This window comes from Bombina bombina, chromosome 8 (assembly GCF_027579735.1).
Source record: "Bombina bombina isolate aBomBom1 chromosome 8, aBomBom1.pri, whole genome shotgun sequence".
Classification (NCBI taxonomy): Eukaryota; Metazoa; Chordata; class Amphibia; order Anura; family Bombinatoridae; genus Bombina; species Bombina bombina.
The window spans coordinates 309,422,605-309,437,781 of NC_069506.1; the positions used below are offsets into that span (position 1 = coordinate 309,422,605).

Here is a 15,177-nt window from a genome sequence, read left to right on the forward strand (position 1 = left end):
ATATAAAACAAATATTCTTTATTCGTACATTTAAAATGTTTGATGTTTCATCTCTATTAGAAAGCCTTTGTCAAGACAATAAACGTCTAATTCATTTGAGCATATTAGAATATCCCTTTGTCATCCTGTTTGGTTCAGTCTTTTATTTAAACTTTAATAGTTACATTTTTACAATTTCACTTATATTTGCTTTGAGAAAAAAAAAGGTGCTGATTAGAAGACAAATGTTCACAGCCAAGATTGTTTGTGGTTTATATCCTTTTCTGACCCACCCACTAATGATCATCACCCTCCTCTGCCCAAATCCATTATCTGAATCCTTCCTCTTCAGTGGCCAGGCTTGGATTTTATAGCTGCCTCTCAATCCAGGAAAATAGATGACAATGTGAATCAATCATAAAATATGATTCCTATGATTATCATGTGTATGTTAATTACCTTGTCCCAGAGCTTCCCTCGTCAGCAATTTAACGTATCTCCACACTCAGCACGGAGCATACATCACAGAGCACGGAAATCTAAGGATGCATTAGTGGGATACTACATTAAATTATAATATCTTTATGCATTGAGCTAATTTTAAATAAATGTTTTATATTAAACTTTTTTTTTTGTACGCAGAATTTCCTGGAATTAATTTCATAAACATCAAAAATAATTTATAGAGATATTTTTCAACTTGGTGAAAGCTTTTTATATAATTACTATTGTTAGGATGCACTTTATGCTTTTATTGATACTTTACATGTATACTAGTTTATATATATATATTAGAGTGTCAGAAACCTAATTTGGTAAGGGATCTAGTTGAGACATTGTAATGACAATCCCCCCCCTGCCCGCGCACAGCCAATCACGAGCGGGCAGGAGCTGTCAATCTCCTCGGCCTATTTAAGTAAGTGTGTTTGCATCTAAGAGGTTTTATCTAATTTAAATCAACTCAAGGGTATTTGAAAATAATGCCTGAGTGGAATTGAAACCATGCATTAATTGTCAAAATTGTTTTATAGATTTAAAAAAAAACAAAAAAAAAAACCAAGTTTTATTCTATGGAAGAATCCAGTGAGTGCTTTCAGTGAGGAGGTTTTGTACGTAAACTTGTTAGCACCCTGGTGGCTATGGATGGACAATGAGTGCAATTGTTTAGGATACATCTAGATCACTGGTTTCCAACCTATCCTCACGCCTACCCAAGGGGCCAGATTTTCAGGATAACCTTGGGTGAGAGCAGGTAAAAGAACCATGTTTACTGATCAGCTGATTATTTCACCTGTGTTCAAGTTCAGATCTAGACAAATAGATAAATAGATAGATAGATAGATATAGATAGATAGATAGATAGATAGATGGACGGATGAACTGACAGCATCTGTAGTCAATTTTTTCTGTATCCTCAGTGGTTTATTTAGGGTGTAATACAGCCTAAGGCACTAAATCATAATGTCCTTACTTTTAAAAGAAACGAGAGGGGGGGGGGGGGATAGAAAGAGAAACACATTCTAGTTTATTTTTCTGAACATGTTTAAAAAATTCTATGAACATATAAGGTTATTATTTTTCTCTTGCTGTTGACTTTCAGTAGAATGTTTTTAAGATTGTGAGCAAATATTAACAAACACACAGACTCTCTCTCTCTTTCTCTCTCTCCTTATTCACTTCTACCCTCTCTCTTTCTCTTTTTCTTCTCTCTTGCTCTCTCCTTATTCAATGCTACCCCCATCTCTCTCCTTATTCCCTAATACCCCCCTCTCCCTCTCTCTCTCTCCTTATTCACTTCTACCCTCTCTCTTTCTCTTTTTTCTTCTCTCTTGCTCTCTCCTTATTCACTGCTACCCCCATCTCTCTCCTTATTCCCTAATAACCCCCTCTCCCTCTCTCTCTCCTTATTCCCTAATACCCCCCCCCCCTCTCTCTCTCTCTCTCCTTATTCACTACTACCCTCTCTCTTTCTCTTTTTCTTTTCTCTTGCTCTCTCCTTATTCACTGCTACCCCCATCTCTCTCCTTATTCCCTAATACCCCCCTCTCCCTCTCTCTCTCTCTCCTTATTCACTACTACCCTCTCTCTTTCTCTTTTTCTTCTCTCTTGCTCTCTCCTTATTCACTCCTAACCCCATCTCTCTCCTTATTCCCTAATAACCCCCTCTCCCTCCCTCTCTCTCTCTCTCTCTCTCTCTCCTTATTCACTACTACCCCCTCTCTCCCTCTTTTTCACTTCACTCTTTCCTTTTTTACTATTACCCTCTCTCATTCTTCTCTCTCTCTCCTATTTCACTACTACCCTATCTCTCTCTCTTTCTTCTCTCTCTCCTTTTTCACCACTACCCTCTCTCTATTTTTCTCTCTCTTTCTTTCTCTCTTTCTTCTCTCTCCTTTTTCACTACTACCCTCTCTATTTCTCTCTCTCTCTCTCTCTCTCTCTCTCTCTCTTTCTTTCTCTCTCTACTTTTTCACTACTACCCTCCCTCTATCTCTCTCTCACTCTCTTTTTTCTCTCTCTCCTTTTTTCACTACTACCATCTTTCTATCTCTCTATCTTCTCTATTTTTTCACTAATATTGTCTCTTTCTCTTTCTTCTCTCTCTCCTTTTTCACTATTACCCTCTCTCTCTCTCGCTTTCTTCTCTTTCTCCTTTTTCACTGCTATCATCTTTCTCTATCTCTTCTCTTTTTTCACTAATATTGTCTCTTTCTCTCTTTCATTTGAAGAATATATGGTATTTATTGCAGGTTCTCTGTAGTAAATGTGTCACCTATTGTTGCATCTGCCCTGTACAGCAGTGTATATACAAATACATACTGCTGTTCATGCTCTTATTCCAGAGATGCTTTAATATGTGTTATCTGTAAGAATTTTGAATAAAGGGTCATTTTGATTAGACTTTCTATATAGTGGTTAAATACATTAGTATTTCTAAGGATTAAATACTTGCTATAACAGTATTATCATTGAAGAGTTTAGACTCTAGACAGGGCTCATAATCCTACCTCTGCTGGCAAAAGCAAGGGCTATGATTTTAATTGAAAAGGCTGCTAGATTCTATAAAGTTAGCTGCTTGCTTGAGCTGGGTTAATGCAAAGCTTGCCCTCTGCTGGCAAAAATCTTTCACAACAGATTTAGAAAAAGTCACAAGCAGAACATGACTCATAGGTTTATGCAAACGCACACTTGTGCAATTCTTTTTACTGGTGTAATTGTAACAGTATGCAAACAGGAGAATTGTAAATAAAGTTAATATATGTTTGTTATAACCATCCAAAGGAAAATAGGAATGTACAGAACCAAACAAATCAGCATGACTGTCAACAAAAAATATTGTGTCCTTTTGAACCTAAATCTGTTTCATATTCTCCTCATTTCTGCTTTATTTCATTTCTTCAGATGTTCTGTCAGCCTCCATCTATTTCCTCCTGACCTGTTCCCTTCTCACATATGCAACCTTCTAAAGTTATTTGCTTATTGAATTTCTTCAGCAGAATAGACAAGCTACAGAGGTCCACAATCCACACATACCCAATGTTATATATTTCTTTGCTGATTTACTGAACTATTATTTATTTAAATGGTATTAGATTCATTTTGTTACAAATGAAATTATCAACAGTATAACCTAAAACAAAATACATAATAAAAAACATCTCCATTGCAGTCTACTGGGATGTTAATATAATAATAATAATAATAATAAATAAAGTTATAAGCTTTTTACCTCAAAATAGTAAAGAAAAAAAATCTTGTATGACATCTATCCCCAGTCTGATACTTAAAAGAACATTTCTGGACCATTTGTTTCTTTATAAGTGTGCTCATGACATTTTTCAAACAAACACACACACTATATATTGTTTGTGTGTGTATGTGTGTGTATGTGTGTGTATGTCTATGCATGTGTGTGTGTATGTCTATGTGTATGTATGTGTGTGTATGTCTATGCATGTGTGTGTATGTCTATGTGTATGTATGTGTGTGTATGTATGTGTGTGTGTGTATGTCTATGCGTGTGTGTATGTCTATGTGTGTGTGTATGCATGTGTGTGTTTGTGTATGTCTATTTGTGTGTAAGTATGTCTGTGTGTGTATATATGTGTGTGTATGTATGTATGTGTGTATGTGTCTATGTGTGTGTGTATGTTTGTGTGTGTATGTGTGTACATACGTGTGTGTATGTGTATGTGTGTGTGTATGTGTGTACGTACGTGTGTGTATATGTATGTGTGTGTATGTATATTTGTGTGTATGTATGTCTATTTGTGTGTGTATATCTGTGTGTGTATGTGTCTATGTGTGTGTGTATGTATGTGTGTATTATGTGTATGTCTATGTGTGTGTATATGTATGTGTGTATGTATGTCTATATGTGTGTGTGTGTCTATATGTGTGTGTGTGTGTGTGTGTGTGCGGGTGTCTATGTGTGTGTGTATGTTTGTGTGTATGTATGTGTGTGTGTATGTCTATGTGTGTGTATATGTGTGTGTGTATGTATGTATGTGTGTGTGTATATATATATGTGTGTATGTATGTGTGTGTGCATGTGTGTGTATATGTGTGTGTATGTATGTGTGTGTATGTTTTTGTGTATGTATGTGTGTGTATGTCTATGTGTGTGTATGTATGTGTGTGTGTGTGTATGTGTGTGTGTAAATACCCCCTACCTTGTCCTGTAAATACCCAGCTATGTACTATAACTTTACAGTTTATATTCTCCATTGTATGTATTTTGTGAGTGTGTTTTACTCACCAGACTGTACAACCTTGTTGTTTCACTATTCTACCTAAATCCCTTCTGGGAAAGACACAAGCATAATAACACGCATGTTACAATTCTACCCAACAGATAATACATTTTTATACATTAACACAGGGCAACTCGTCATCAGAATTAGCTATATGTGGACTTTTTACAGCCAGGCCCCTGTACATTAACGAGTTTCATATCTCATTCTAACTATAAATGCATCTAGTGTATAACTGATCTCATTAAATATCATATGTTTAACAAACACTGTATAATATTTAATATAGTTCTCTCAATTGTAGAATATAAGAATTCCCAAAGACATGACCGGTGTGGCACTGTTTTTTTAGTGACCAGATACACACGCAATCTTTTAAGTGACCTAGAGAGCACACAAACCTTCATATAAACCCATAGCACAGCACATCCAGTCTATACACCCATCCAGTGTGTAGAATAAAAATAGAACTCCTAAGAACAAGTACACCTATACCATCACAGCATTGTCTAGCTCACATAGAACATAAAACCTTTTTTAATATAACATCAAAATACAGGTACCGAGTGTAACATAGACACATATCACTGTTGTATAACATTCACACCATAACACATCAGAAGCTCCTATACTCTATAATGCACAACATACAAGTGCCTTACCAGTATGCAAAATAATCTAGCTTCTGAATTCTCCTTGTATTAAACATACTGAATATCAGCAGTCCCCCACATATCATTTGTATAATGCACACACCCAATATAACATAATCTCTTCGATACACACTCAGTGTAACACACACACATTGCAAACTCCATATATATGAAAATGACCCCATCTTCTCCATACTTCTTTATAATAAACACACACCCTATACATGTGACACTTTAGCACAAACAGCCCCCTGCAGTATCTCATACTCTGTTTAACCCACACCTGTGAAACACCAACTCCAACATGCTCTGTATAACACAAAAGCAACAAATAATGCCAATAGCTTACTACTTACTCTCTATAGCACACTCTCTATATATTATTAGCAGTCCCCATCCCCTCTGTATAACACCCTCCCTACATATTATCAACAGTTCTCCTTCCCCTCTGTATAGCACACAACCTCCATATAACACCAATAGTCCCTTATAACCCACCTATAACAGTCTCCCTATATAACATCCACCCTCTTTACATAAAACATGCCCCATGCAAGCACACAGTGCACTTACCTGAGGATGGCGCTTTCTCCTTGTCGCACCGTCACGTTGTCCATGGCTTTTGGGAAGCCGGCATCCCCGCTCCGCACCGGCACTCCTGCGGGGACAAGGAAGAGCAGCCTGAGACACAGGGCGAGCAGCCACCTCCAGGGGGCGAACCCCATCCTGCCCCCTACGGTACCCAGTGTGAGCTTCCCCCGGGGGTCTGCTACATGTCCCCGGGATCCTGTGCCTGGCTCTGCTTCGGTTGCCTTTCTGAGCCTCCCTCCTTTAGCCTCTCCTCCTCCCCTCCGTCACTCCTTTCCTATCTCCCTCCCCACTCTTCCCTGTTCTAGCTCTCACTGTCTCTCTCTATTTCTTTAGGTCATTCCTTTGCTCATCGACTGAACAATTCGTAGTATTCAGCACTTCTCATTATATTGGCTATATTTAGCTGTTTCCCCTTTTGCTTGTGCATTACACAGGCTCAGACACACATGTAGGGAGCAGGGGCTAACACCTGTAAGCGCAGCACATTATATCAGTGCGAGACATTTCAGCACCACTGGCTGATGGACAGCTCCCTTCCCTGCACACTAGGGGACAGAGTACTTGATCTAATTGTCTTTTTCTAACAGATGATCTCTCAAAGGAGGCAGAGGAACATATATGTGTAGTTATTTAGTCCCAACAACCAACGAAATGAGCTTCTATTCCTTACAGCATTTAAAAGAAAACGTTCTGAAAAAGTTCAACTTTTCTTACATATTTGTTTGCAACTGTAAGGTTCTTTGGCAGTGTCATCCAGCTGTTGTGAGATACTAGTACATATGTGTGAAAGAATAGTAGGTGCATGCAACCTATTACCATAATATTACATGTAATGATGCACTAATTTACAGTATTACATTAATTGATTTACAGATTATAGACAATAGCTCTATTTAGCTATAATATCCATGCAGCTATAAGCACCTTCTGATTTCTATACAGCCATTTGTGGATCATATATGAACAGTCATTGGACATTTCTAAGGACCCAAGCTCTCTGATATGAATCTGCAAATCATTGTGTTAAAAGGGAAACGGTTATGATAAAGCATTGGGACTAATATTATTCCAACTCTAAACAGTCTCACCATCTTAAAAAATCATATAGGATACAAACAAATACAACCCAAACCCTAATTTCTATATATAATTTTTTTTAAAACAAAACACGTCTTTTCTCTCACGTTAAAGGAGCGGAATATTACTCTGGAGAGTCAATGACAAAATAAAGATAAAAGTGAATAACTAAGGTTAAGAATTGATAAATAAGAAAACAAGTAAACATAATTAGAAAACAAGAGACAATTACAAATAAATAATGTTCCCAGTGGAGGGTGGAAGAGGCAGGTAAGAACATTTTCTCATTTCTGCAAGCTTAGCCAATTTATTTGGGAAACCAATATTAAAATACAAAATCCCTTTACACTGAATCTAACAGGAACACAGGGTTTCACGACCAATATGCAAGTATTAGTATAACTTGCAGATAATGACATATCTGACACATGTATTGGTTAAAAGGGCAAAGCATCAAGACACATGGGGGGAAAAAAATCTAAATCAAAGAACTTTTTTTAGCTATTAACTTTAAATAACTTTAAAATAAATTATTAAAAAACAAACACAACAATACTTTTGTGTCACATTAATGAAAAAGAGTGAGGTTTGTGGAGAGTCAATGGACAGGAGCAGAACAGCTGGTAAATAAGTTATTAAAGGGCCACTAAACCCAAAATCTTTCTTTCATGATTCAGATAGAGAATAGAAATTTAAACAACATTACAATTTACTTCCATTATTTATTTTGCTTCATTTTTAAAATATCCTTAGTTAAAGAAAAAGCAATGCACATGGTGAGCCAATCACACAAAGCTTCTATGTGCAGCAACCAATCAGCAGCTAGTGAGCATATCTAGATATGCTTTTCATCAAAGAATATCAAGAGAATAAAACAAATTAGATAATATAAGTAAATTAGAAAGATGTTTAAAATTGCATTCTCTTTCTAAATCATAAAAGAAAAAATGTGGGTGACATGTCCCTTTAAGACCAAAGAAACAGAAATAACAAGAGAAAGGGTTAAGAATGCAAATAAATAGGAAACAAAAACAAAAAAACACTATAGATAGAGCTGCTCACGAGAAGATAATAATTCTACAGCTGCACTGCAGGAAGGAAGGGGCAGACACATCCACAAAAAGTATAGAAAAGCCTTTGTAAATGGCTCAGACGCTATCAGATAACTAACACTGAGATAGGTAGATCAAAAGGGAGATATAATGCATAAGCACCATTCCAAAATCTAAAACTCTCTGACAGTATCTATTAGGTACACTTTATGGTCAAAAGTATGTTGACATCCCTACTAATTACTGAGTTTTAGTGTTTCAGACACAACCAGTACTGATACTAATAGGTGCATAAAATCAGCATATAACCATGAAATCTCCCTAGACAAACATTGCACGCACAATCAGTCGAACAGAAGATCTCAGTGTTCTTTAACTGTGGCACTGTCATAGGATGCCACCTTTGCCACTCCTCTTTTGCATTACTCACTGCAAGGTTCCAAACGGCCTCTAGAAGTAACATCAGCACAAGAACTAAGCATTGTGAGCTTCATGAAATACGTTTTCATAATCAAGCTGCTTACACAAGCCTCACATCAACATGCAGCATGCCAAAAATCAGCTGAAGTGGTGTAAAGAACACTGTCAGTGGACTGTCACTAGAGCAGTGGAAACAAATTTTCGGCTGTAGTGAATCATATTTCATTATGCGGCAGACTGATGGAAGAGTCTGGGTGTTACAGATTCAAGAAGAACACTACCTGCTAGAATATATAGTGCCTAGTGCAAAGTTTGGTGTAGGAGGAAAATGGTCTATGCTATTGTTTACAGTTTGGGCAAAGTCAACATCATTGGGAGGATTTACCATGCTGATTTTGAAGCAGACCTTCTCATCTAACATTAGTGTCTGACCTTGCAGATACTTTTTTGGTTGAATAGAAACAAATTCCCAGAAAAAGACTCCAAAGAGCCTGTGGAAAGCATACTCAGAAGAGTGGCAGCTGTTATCACTGAAAAGGGAGGGGAAAACTCTATATTAATATCCATGGTTTTAGAATGTGGGGTCTAACAAGCTCATATAGGTGTGATGGTCAAGTGTATTTTCTTTTTTTCTTTCTTTCCTTCTTATATAATCTAAATGTATAGGAAGCCAATAAGTTATGTTTAAGGCCCTGCACACAAATGAATAATGTCATATTATTATAGGAGTATTTAAAGCTCTACTATTTGATGAATGTAAAAATGGATATCTGTAATGACATCTAAAACTATAATCTATTATTATTATTCCATGGTAAAACACAATAACCAGAGAAAGTCTAGCATAACCAACATCTCTTTAGCGTTCCCTATACTTTCAGTGAATAGCATGACAGTGCTAAATATCGCTCATGTTTTACAAGTTGTGAGTTATGTGTTGCTAAAAAATGTAGCATGACTTGAGCACTGAAGTAAAGTGTTAGGGCTGGAAGAAAAGCATAAACAAATACATGTAAAAAAATATTAAAATAAAGTATCACAAATATATATATATATATCCAATTTGCAGAACCAATCACTCACGCTCCAATTCGTTTGCCCAGGTGCAGGTGCATAAATATGTATATAGTCAAAAGCAGAGACCGCACACTCAGGTCTTATTAAATGTAAAATAAAATATGTTTTTTTTTTTTTAAATGAGATTATTGTATAAAAAAAGTGTTTTAAAGGGGTATAATATATGACAAGGTGTTTAACTTTGGAGGGCTCAAAGGTGCATACATACGTGTGAATATATATGTATGCATGTATGTATGTATATGTTCACATAACTATGTGTGGATTGGTAAATGTTTATGTATAAATGTATGTATATTTGTGTATGCATGTATGGGCACACATACATACATAAACATACACACAAACATACATATATACTTAAAAAGGGAGAATAACCATTTTCGATTGGTTAAAGCACTCACCCAAACTCAGGTGTACTTTTGACAGAGTATTGGAGTTGCATATTAAGCCAAGGAGTTTCATTCTCTTATAAAAAGAGAAGCAGAAATGATTCAGCCCATAAAAACAAAGTATTGTAGTGTTAGGACCAGTCAACATTGGGACACCTTGTAAGTTGGTTACTGGCCAAGCAGAATGTAAATATGAATATTGAGAATACGCAATAGGGAACTGCCCTGTCCCTCCCTCTTTCTGAAACTGTCAATTTTAGTTTACAATGGAGCCAATACAAAGTGCAAGTTGTAAAAGCTACACAGAAATATACAAAGTATTATTCTAAATGGTCAAAGTAGCATAGAAACTTTTAAAACATAATTAGAATTTGTAAAATCACTGCTGGATCTAAAGCTAAAGCTAAATGTATGAAAATATAAAAGTGAAAGTGCAAAGCTGAAAGGTAATACTACTGAAAGGACCCAATCTGAAATGTATAGTAATATAAAATACAATGCACAAAGTGTAAGTGTAACAAAAGGCTCGTATCATGCAGTTCTATATTGCACTCTCCTTCAAATATATAAATGAGAGAGATCTCACAGTGCTGGAGAGTTACAAACTTTTTTTAGCATTCAGTGAGTTCAGCTCATGTGAAGTCTGAACTACAATTTCTATTCAAGCCAAATTATTATTTAAATATCAGGGCCTCAGCAGGGCTGTGCTATCCATCCTCCATGTGTATGCATGACTGAAGCTTCCAGTGAGTGATAACTTTTTACCTTCAACTTGTATTATGAGTTCAGGAATGGGAGAGCTAATTATTTAACTTCAGTGGAGAAAATAGTTTTTACAATCCACTTGTAAACTAGCCCTTAATGTCATAATAAATGCAAAGTCTCTTAAATGTGCAAACATTTCCTAATAGTCCCTCACATTGTTTCAAATAATTATTAGAGATATTTGCAGGGTAGAAATTTGTTTTTTAGTTAAACTAAGTAAAAAAGAATTGACTGAATAAAGTATATACACCTTTGAATTATATAGAATTATATTCTATGAGTAGATTTACCAATAATATGAACAGGTATATATATATATATATATATATATATATATATATATATATATATATATATATATATAGTAGACAATTTCCAGTTCAGCCCACCGATAGCCAACTCGCCTGGGTGCAATGATATAGCATCAAATAGAAAACAAGAGAATGCACTCTCAGGACTTTTAAAAAAAAAAAAACAATTTAATGGAACGTTTTAGCTCTTTAGACCTAATACTATTGGTTATAGAGGAGGTCACTGTAATTCTAAGTAAAGTTAGGATAGAAATACAAACTTTTGAATCTTTACATAACACCACACTCACCAGTGACACCCAAGAAAATTGGTTATCAAAAATCAAATTGCAAATTGACAAATACCAGAGTGATTTAATTACATTTAAAAACAAAAAATTGGAGACTGTCAACAGTGATTACACGCAGGGAAAAGTGTATAAATGGCTGACCACCACACAGGGGAATCAGACCAGGAGGAGACACAGAACCAGACGGGTACACTTTGATACGGTAGATACGAGTGGGGAAGACTCCACTGACACCGAAAGGAATCCCTCTGGTACATTGTTCACTCCACCTGGTCCACATAGACATCAGGACCAATTTTCCTCACATGAACCCAGATCACATTCAACCCCTAGTCATTTTTTAGGGTTAACAACACGCTCTCGGGGAGGGGGAGGCATCACAGACCCCATATCAGGCGGGCGGGGCATCAGACACAGACTCCCCCAGACGACCACGACAGAGGACATAATTGTTAATCTGAGTACACACACCTTGACTGACAGTGAGCGCAAAGTTCTTAACAAAGGTTTATCTTTTGTGCCGAGCACCCCAGTATCTGAATTTGACCTTAAGCTAGACCTTTACAAACTGAATAGATCCCTTAAGATTAGGGAATTTTTTCAAAATAAAGATTCGCCATCACTGAAGTCCCATGTTGAACTTAAATGCAAAGTACCCAGTTCTTTTGAACCCATTAATAGCAGTCCAAGTACTAAAACCTTTTTGAGGCTGATAACCCAAGATTTGGACACAGCAAGAACAGACACATTGTGGAAACATAATCTCTCCAGAGATGAATTGAAAGCCATTAAAACCCTCCAGAATGATTCCTCTATAGTCATCAGGCCCGCCGATAAGGGCGGGGCCATTGTCCTTTTGGATTATAAAGATTATAGAGATGACATCCTGGAACAATTGGCTGATACCCTGACATATAACCTGTTAACATCTGACCCTACTACACAATTCAAAACACAACTTGACAAACTGATTAATTTGGGATTTGAACAAGGGTACTTAACTGAGCACATTCGTGATTTCTGCACTACTATACATCCTAAGATACCCATTTTGTATTCAATTCCCAAAATCCATAAAACACTGGACCACCCACCGGGCCGTCCTATTGTGTTGGCTAGGGAGTCACTCACCCAGCCTGTAGCACAATATGTGGATGTACTATTACAGCCAGTGGTGAGGGAAACACGGTCGTACGTTATGGACACGAATGATTTCATTCGTAAGATACGGACTGTTGACATCCAGCCAGACGATTTGCTCGTCACTCTGGATGTCAACAGTCTGTATACTATTATACCCCATCTTGATGGACTTAAAGCCATACAAGAACATCTTACGGGAAACCCCCTTTATGAGGGTCCCTCAGTAGAATTCTTACTGTCCCTTATTGAATACTGTCTGTTTAAAAACTATTTTCGGTTTGAAAATAAATTTTATTTACAAACCGCCGGCACAGCCATGGGTTCCTCCATGGCCCCCTCGTACGCCAACATCTACATGTCACAATTCGAAAACATGTATCTGTGGAACACGCCGAATGTATCCATCATTTGTTATTACAGATACATAGATGATATTTTCTTGGTGTGGCGAGGGGGCCTGGAGGAACTCCACAAATGGTTTGACGTGTATAACAACACTACCAATAATGTCAAGTTTAAGATAACAGTGGATTTTCAATCCATTCATTTCTTGGACTTGACAGTCTTCAAGGATTCCAATAATCTAGGAACCACATTATAACATAAACCCACTGACCGCAAATCTATACTAAGGGCAGATAGTTGCCATCCCCCAGCCCTACTAAAAGGCATAGTAAAATCACAATGCATAAGAACAATGCGCAATAATTCTAATGCCGAAACTGGGGTCTCCCAATTGAAAGGAGTGGGTGAGAGGTTCCAGAACAGGGGATATAAGATCCCGGTAATACAAGACGCCATGGAATCCGCTTCAACATTAACACAGACAGATTTGATTCTACCTAAACCCAAAAGGGACACAAGTGATAAGCTCATTATGTCCACCACTTTCACTCCAGCGACAAAAAATGTTGGCCAGATCCTTCGCCAGCACTGGCCAATTATGTCTTCAGACCCTAAGCTCACATTTACTCACAATTTACAACCTATGGTTGGGTTCAAGAGGGGGACTAATCTTAAGGATCTATTGGTGAAAACGGACCCCAAGCAGTGTTATCTGACCGGGAATAAAAGGAATATCAAGGGATCCTATCACTGTTTGGGCTGCACAACATGTAATGGCCTAGTGGGTACCAAAGTATTCCATGATCCTCACACAAATCGAACATTTTCTATCAGGCACTCTATTACGTGTACTACCACTCACGTAATATATTTATTATTTTGTCCATGTTCCTGTTTCTATATAGGGAAAACATCTGGCACACTCCGTGAGCGTATGGCAAATCATCGCCACGCCATAAGGACTGCACTCAAACAAGGTGATTCTGAGCAGCCAGTGGCGCGACATTGCGCCAAAAAGGGACATTCAGTGTCTTCCATCCGTTACATTCTAATTGATCACATACCCCCATTGGATCGGGGGGGCGACCGGAACAAGCAACTTCTGAAACGCGAGGCCCAGTGGATGTTCAGACTGGGCACGATACAACCAGGCGGCTTGAATACCATGCCGGACTTTAAGAGCATTATGTGATCAACAATTGGGGTGCTACATACTTGGGGTATGTCAGGTGGACATTTTGGCTCCGTTTTGGTACACATTACATTTGCCCCTATTTGTAGGGGGAAGTGTTGTGCACCTAACGGCACGGAGCAGGGGGGACATCTGTCTCCATCTTCTCCGTGGAAGCCTGGTCTGCCCTGTGCAATTACCCACTGTTCAAACACGCACCACCAGTCTTAAAGCGGATATGAATACTACTATACCCACTTGGAGAAATTTCTGATGTGGGGACTGTTTATATGAGCTACATGTCCTTATTATCATTATCTCTTCTATCTTGTGATATAGGTTGCTTTGCAGTCATGTTTTAGGCTATAATTCCAAAATAAGGTTTCCACCCTTATACTTTTTTCCCAGCCACTACATATAATCATCTGTATCTACATTTGGGCTGATGTATGCTATAACCGCCCGATGGCCAAATTTACTTTATATGAACATGATGTGATGCCCCAGCGGTATAGCTGATAATTTGTACAGCCCTACAATATCCCACATATTCCTTTCATTACATATTGCTCTCACTTTATGCATCTATCTGTTTGCATATCGATTGGAGCAACATTCATGCCAACTGTCAGTGGGTCAAAGTTTACTATATGTCACATTGGTGTTACACTTTAATTTTTTCCATCCATATTTGCAGCATTTCATTTGTTTCTTATTTAGAAAATGTCATTCCAACCACACGTACTGATATATGGTCCAATTATTATTTTAATCATTATTATTATTTTTACTGTAATGAGCATATTCAGCATGAATTTATGCTCTTTTGCACATTAAGAAAATCGTTGTTCTGTCCAGTTGGTATTCTGTTTTAAACTTAACACAGGTAATGGCACTTTTGGGTAATTTACATTGTATACAATTACCATGGTTACTGTCACCATGCCAACTCGATGCACTAACACTTTCTAATATTTATTTATCACAATTTTAGGCATTTGTGACAATGCTCCACATGTTTGTCTATATGAAGTTTTCTACATTAGTATGTCACACAAGAATGTTCAGACATGTAGATTGCACAACTTTATGAATAAGTTCACGATTGTATATTGGAACCGTAAACCGGAAGTGAGGTAATTAAACTTCCGGTTTCG

At 37.3% G+C, this 15,177-nt stretch overlaps 1 protein-coding gene across 1 annotated transcript in view; it reads right to left on the minus strand.

Moving 5' to 3' along the window:
- The window catches only part of LOC128639233 (opioid-binding protein/cell adhesion molecule-like), a 621,299-nt gene extending 615,116 nt beyond the window's left edge, over positions 1 to 6,183 (minus strand). The window contains exon 1 of the mRNA XM_053691508.1: positions 5,960 to 6,183. Coding sequence (XP_053547483.1) covers positions 5,960 to 6,111 — 152 coding nt within the window. The 5' untranslated portion in view covers positions 6,112 to 6,183. The remainder of the gene's footprint in view (positions 1 to 5,959) is intronic.
- Between the last annotated feature and the right edge of the window lie 8,994 nt (positions 6,184 to 15,177).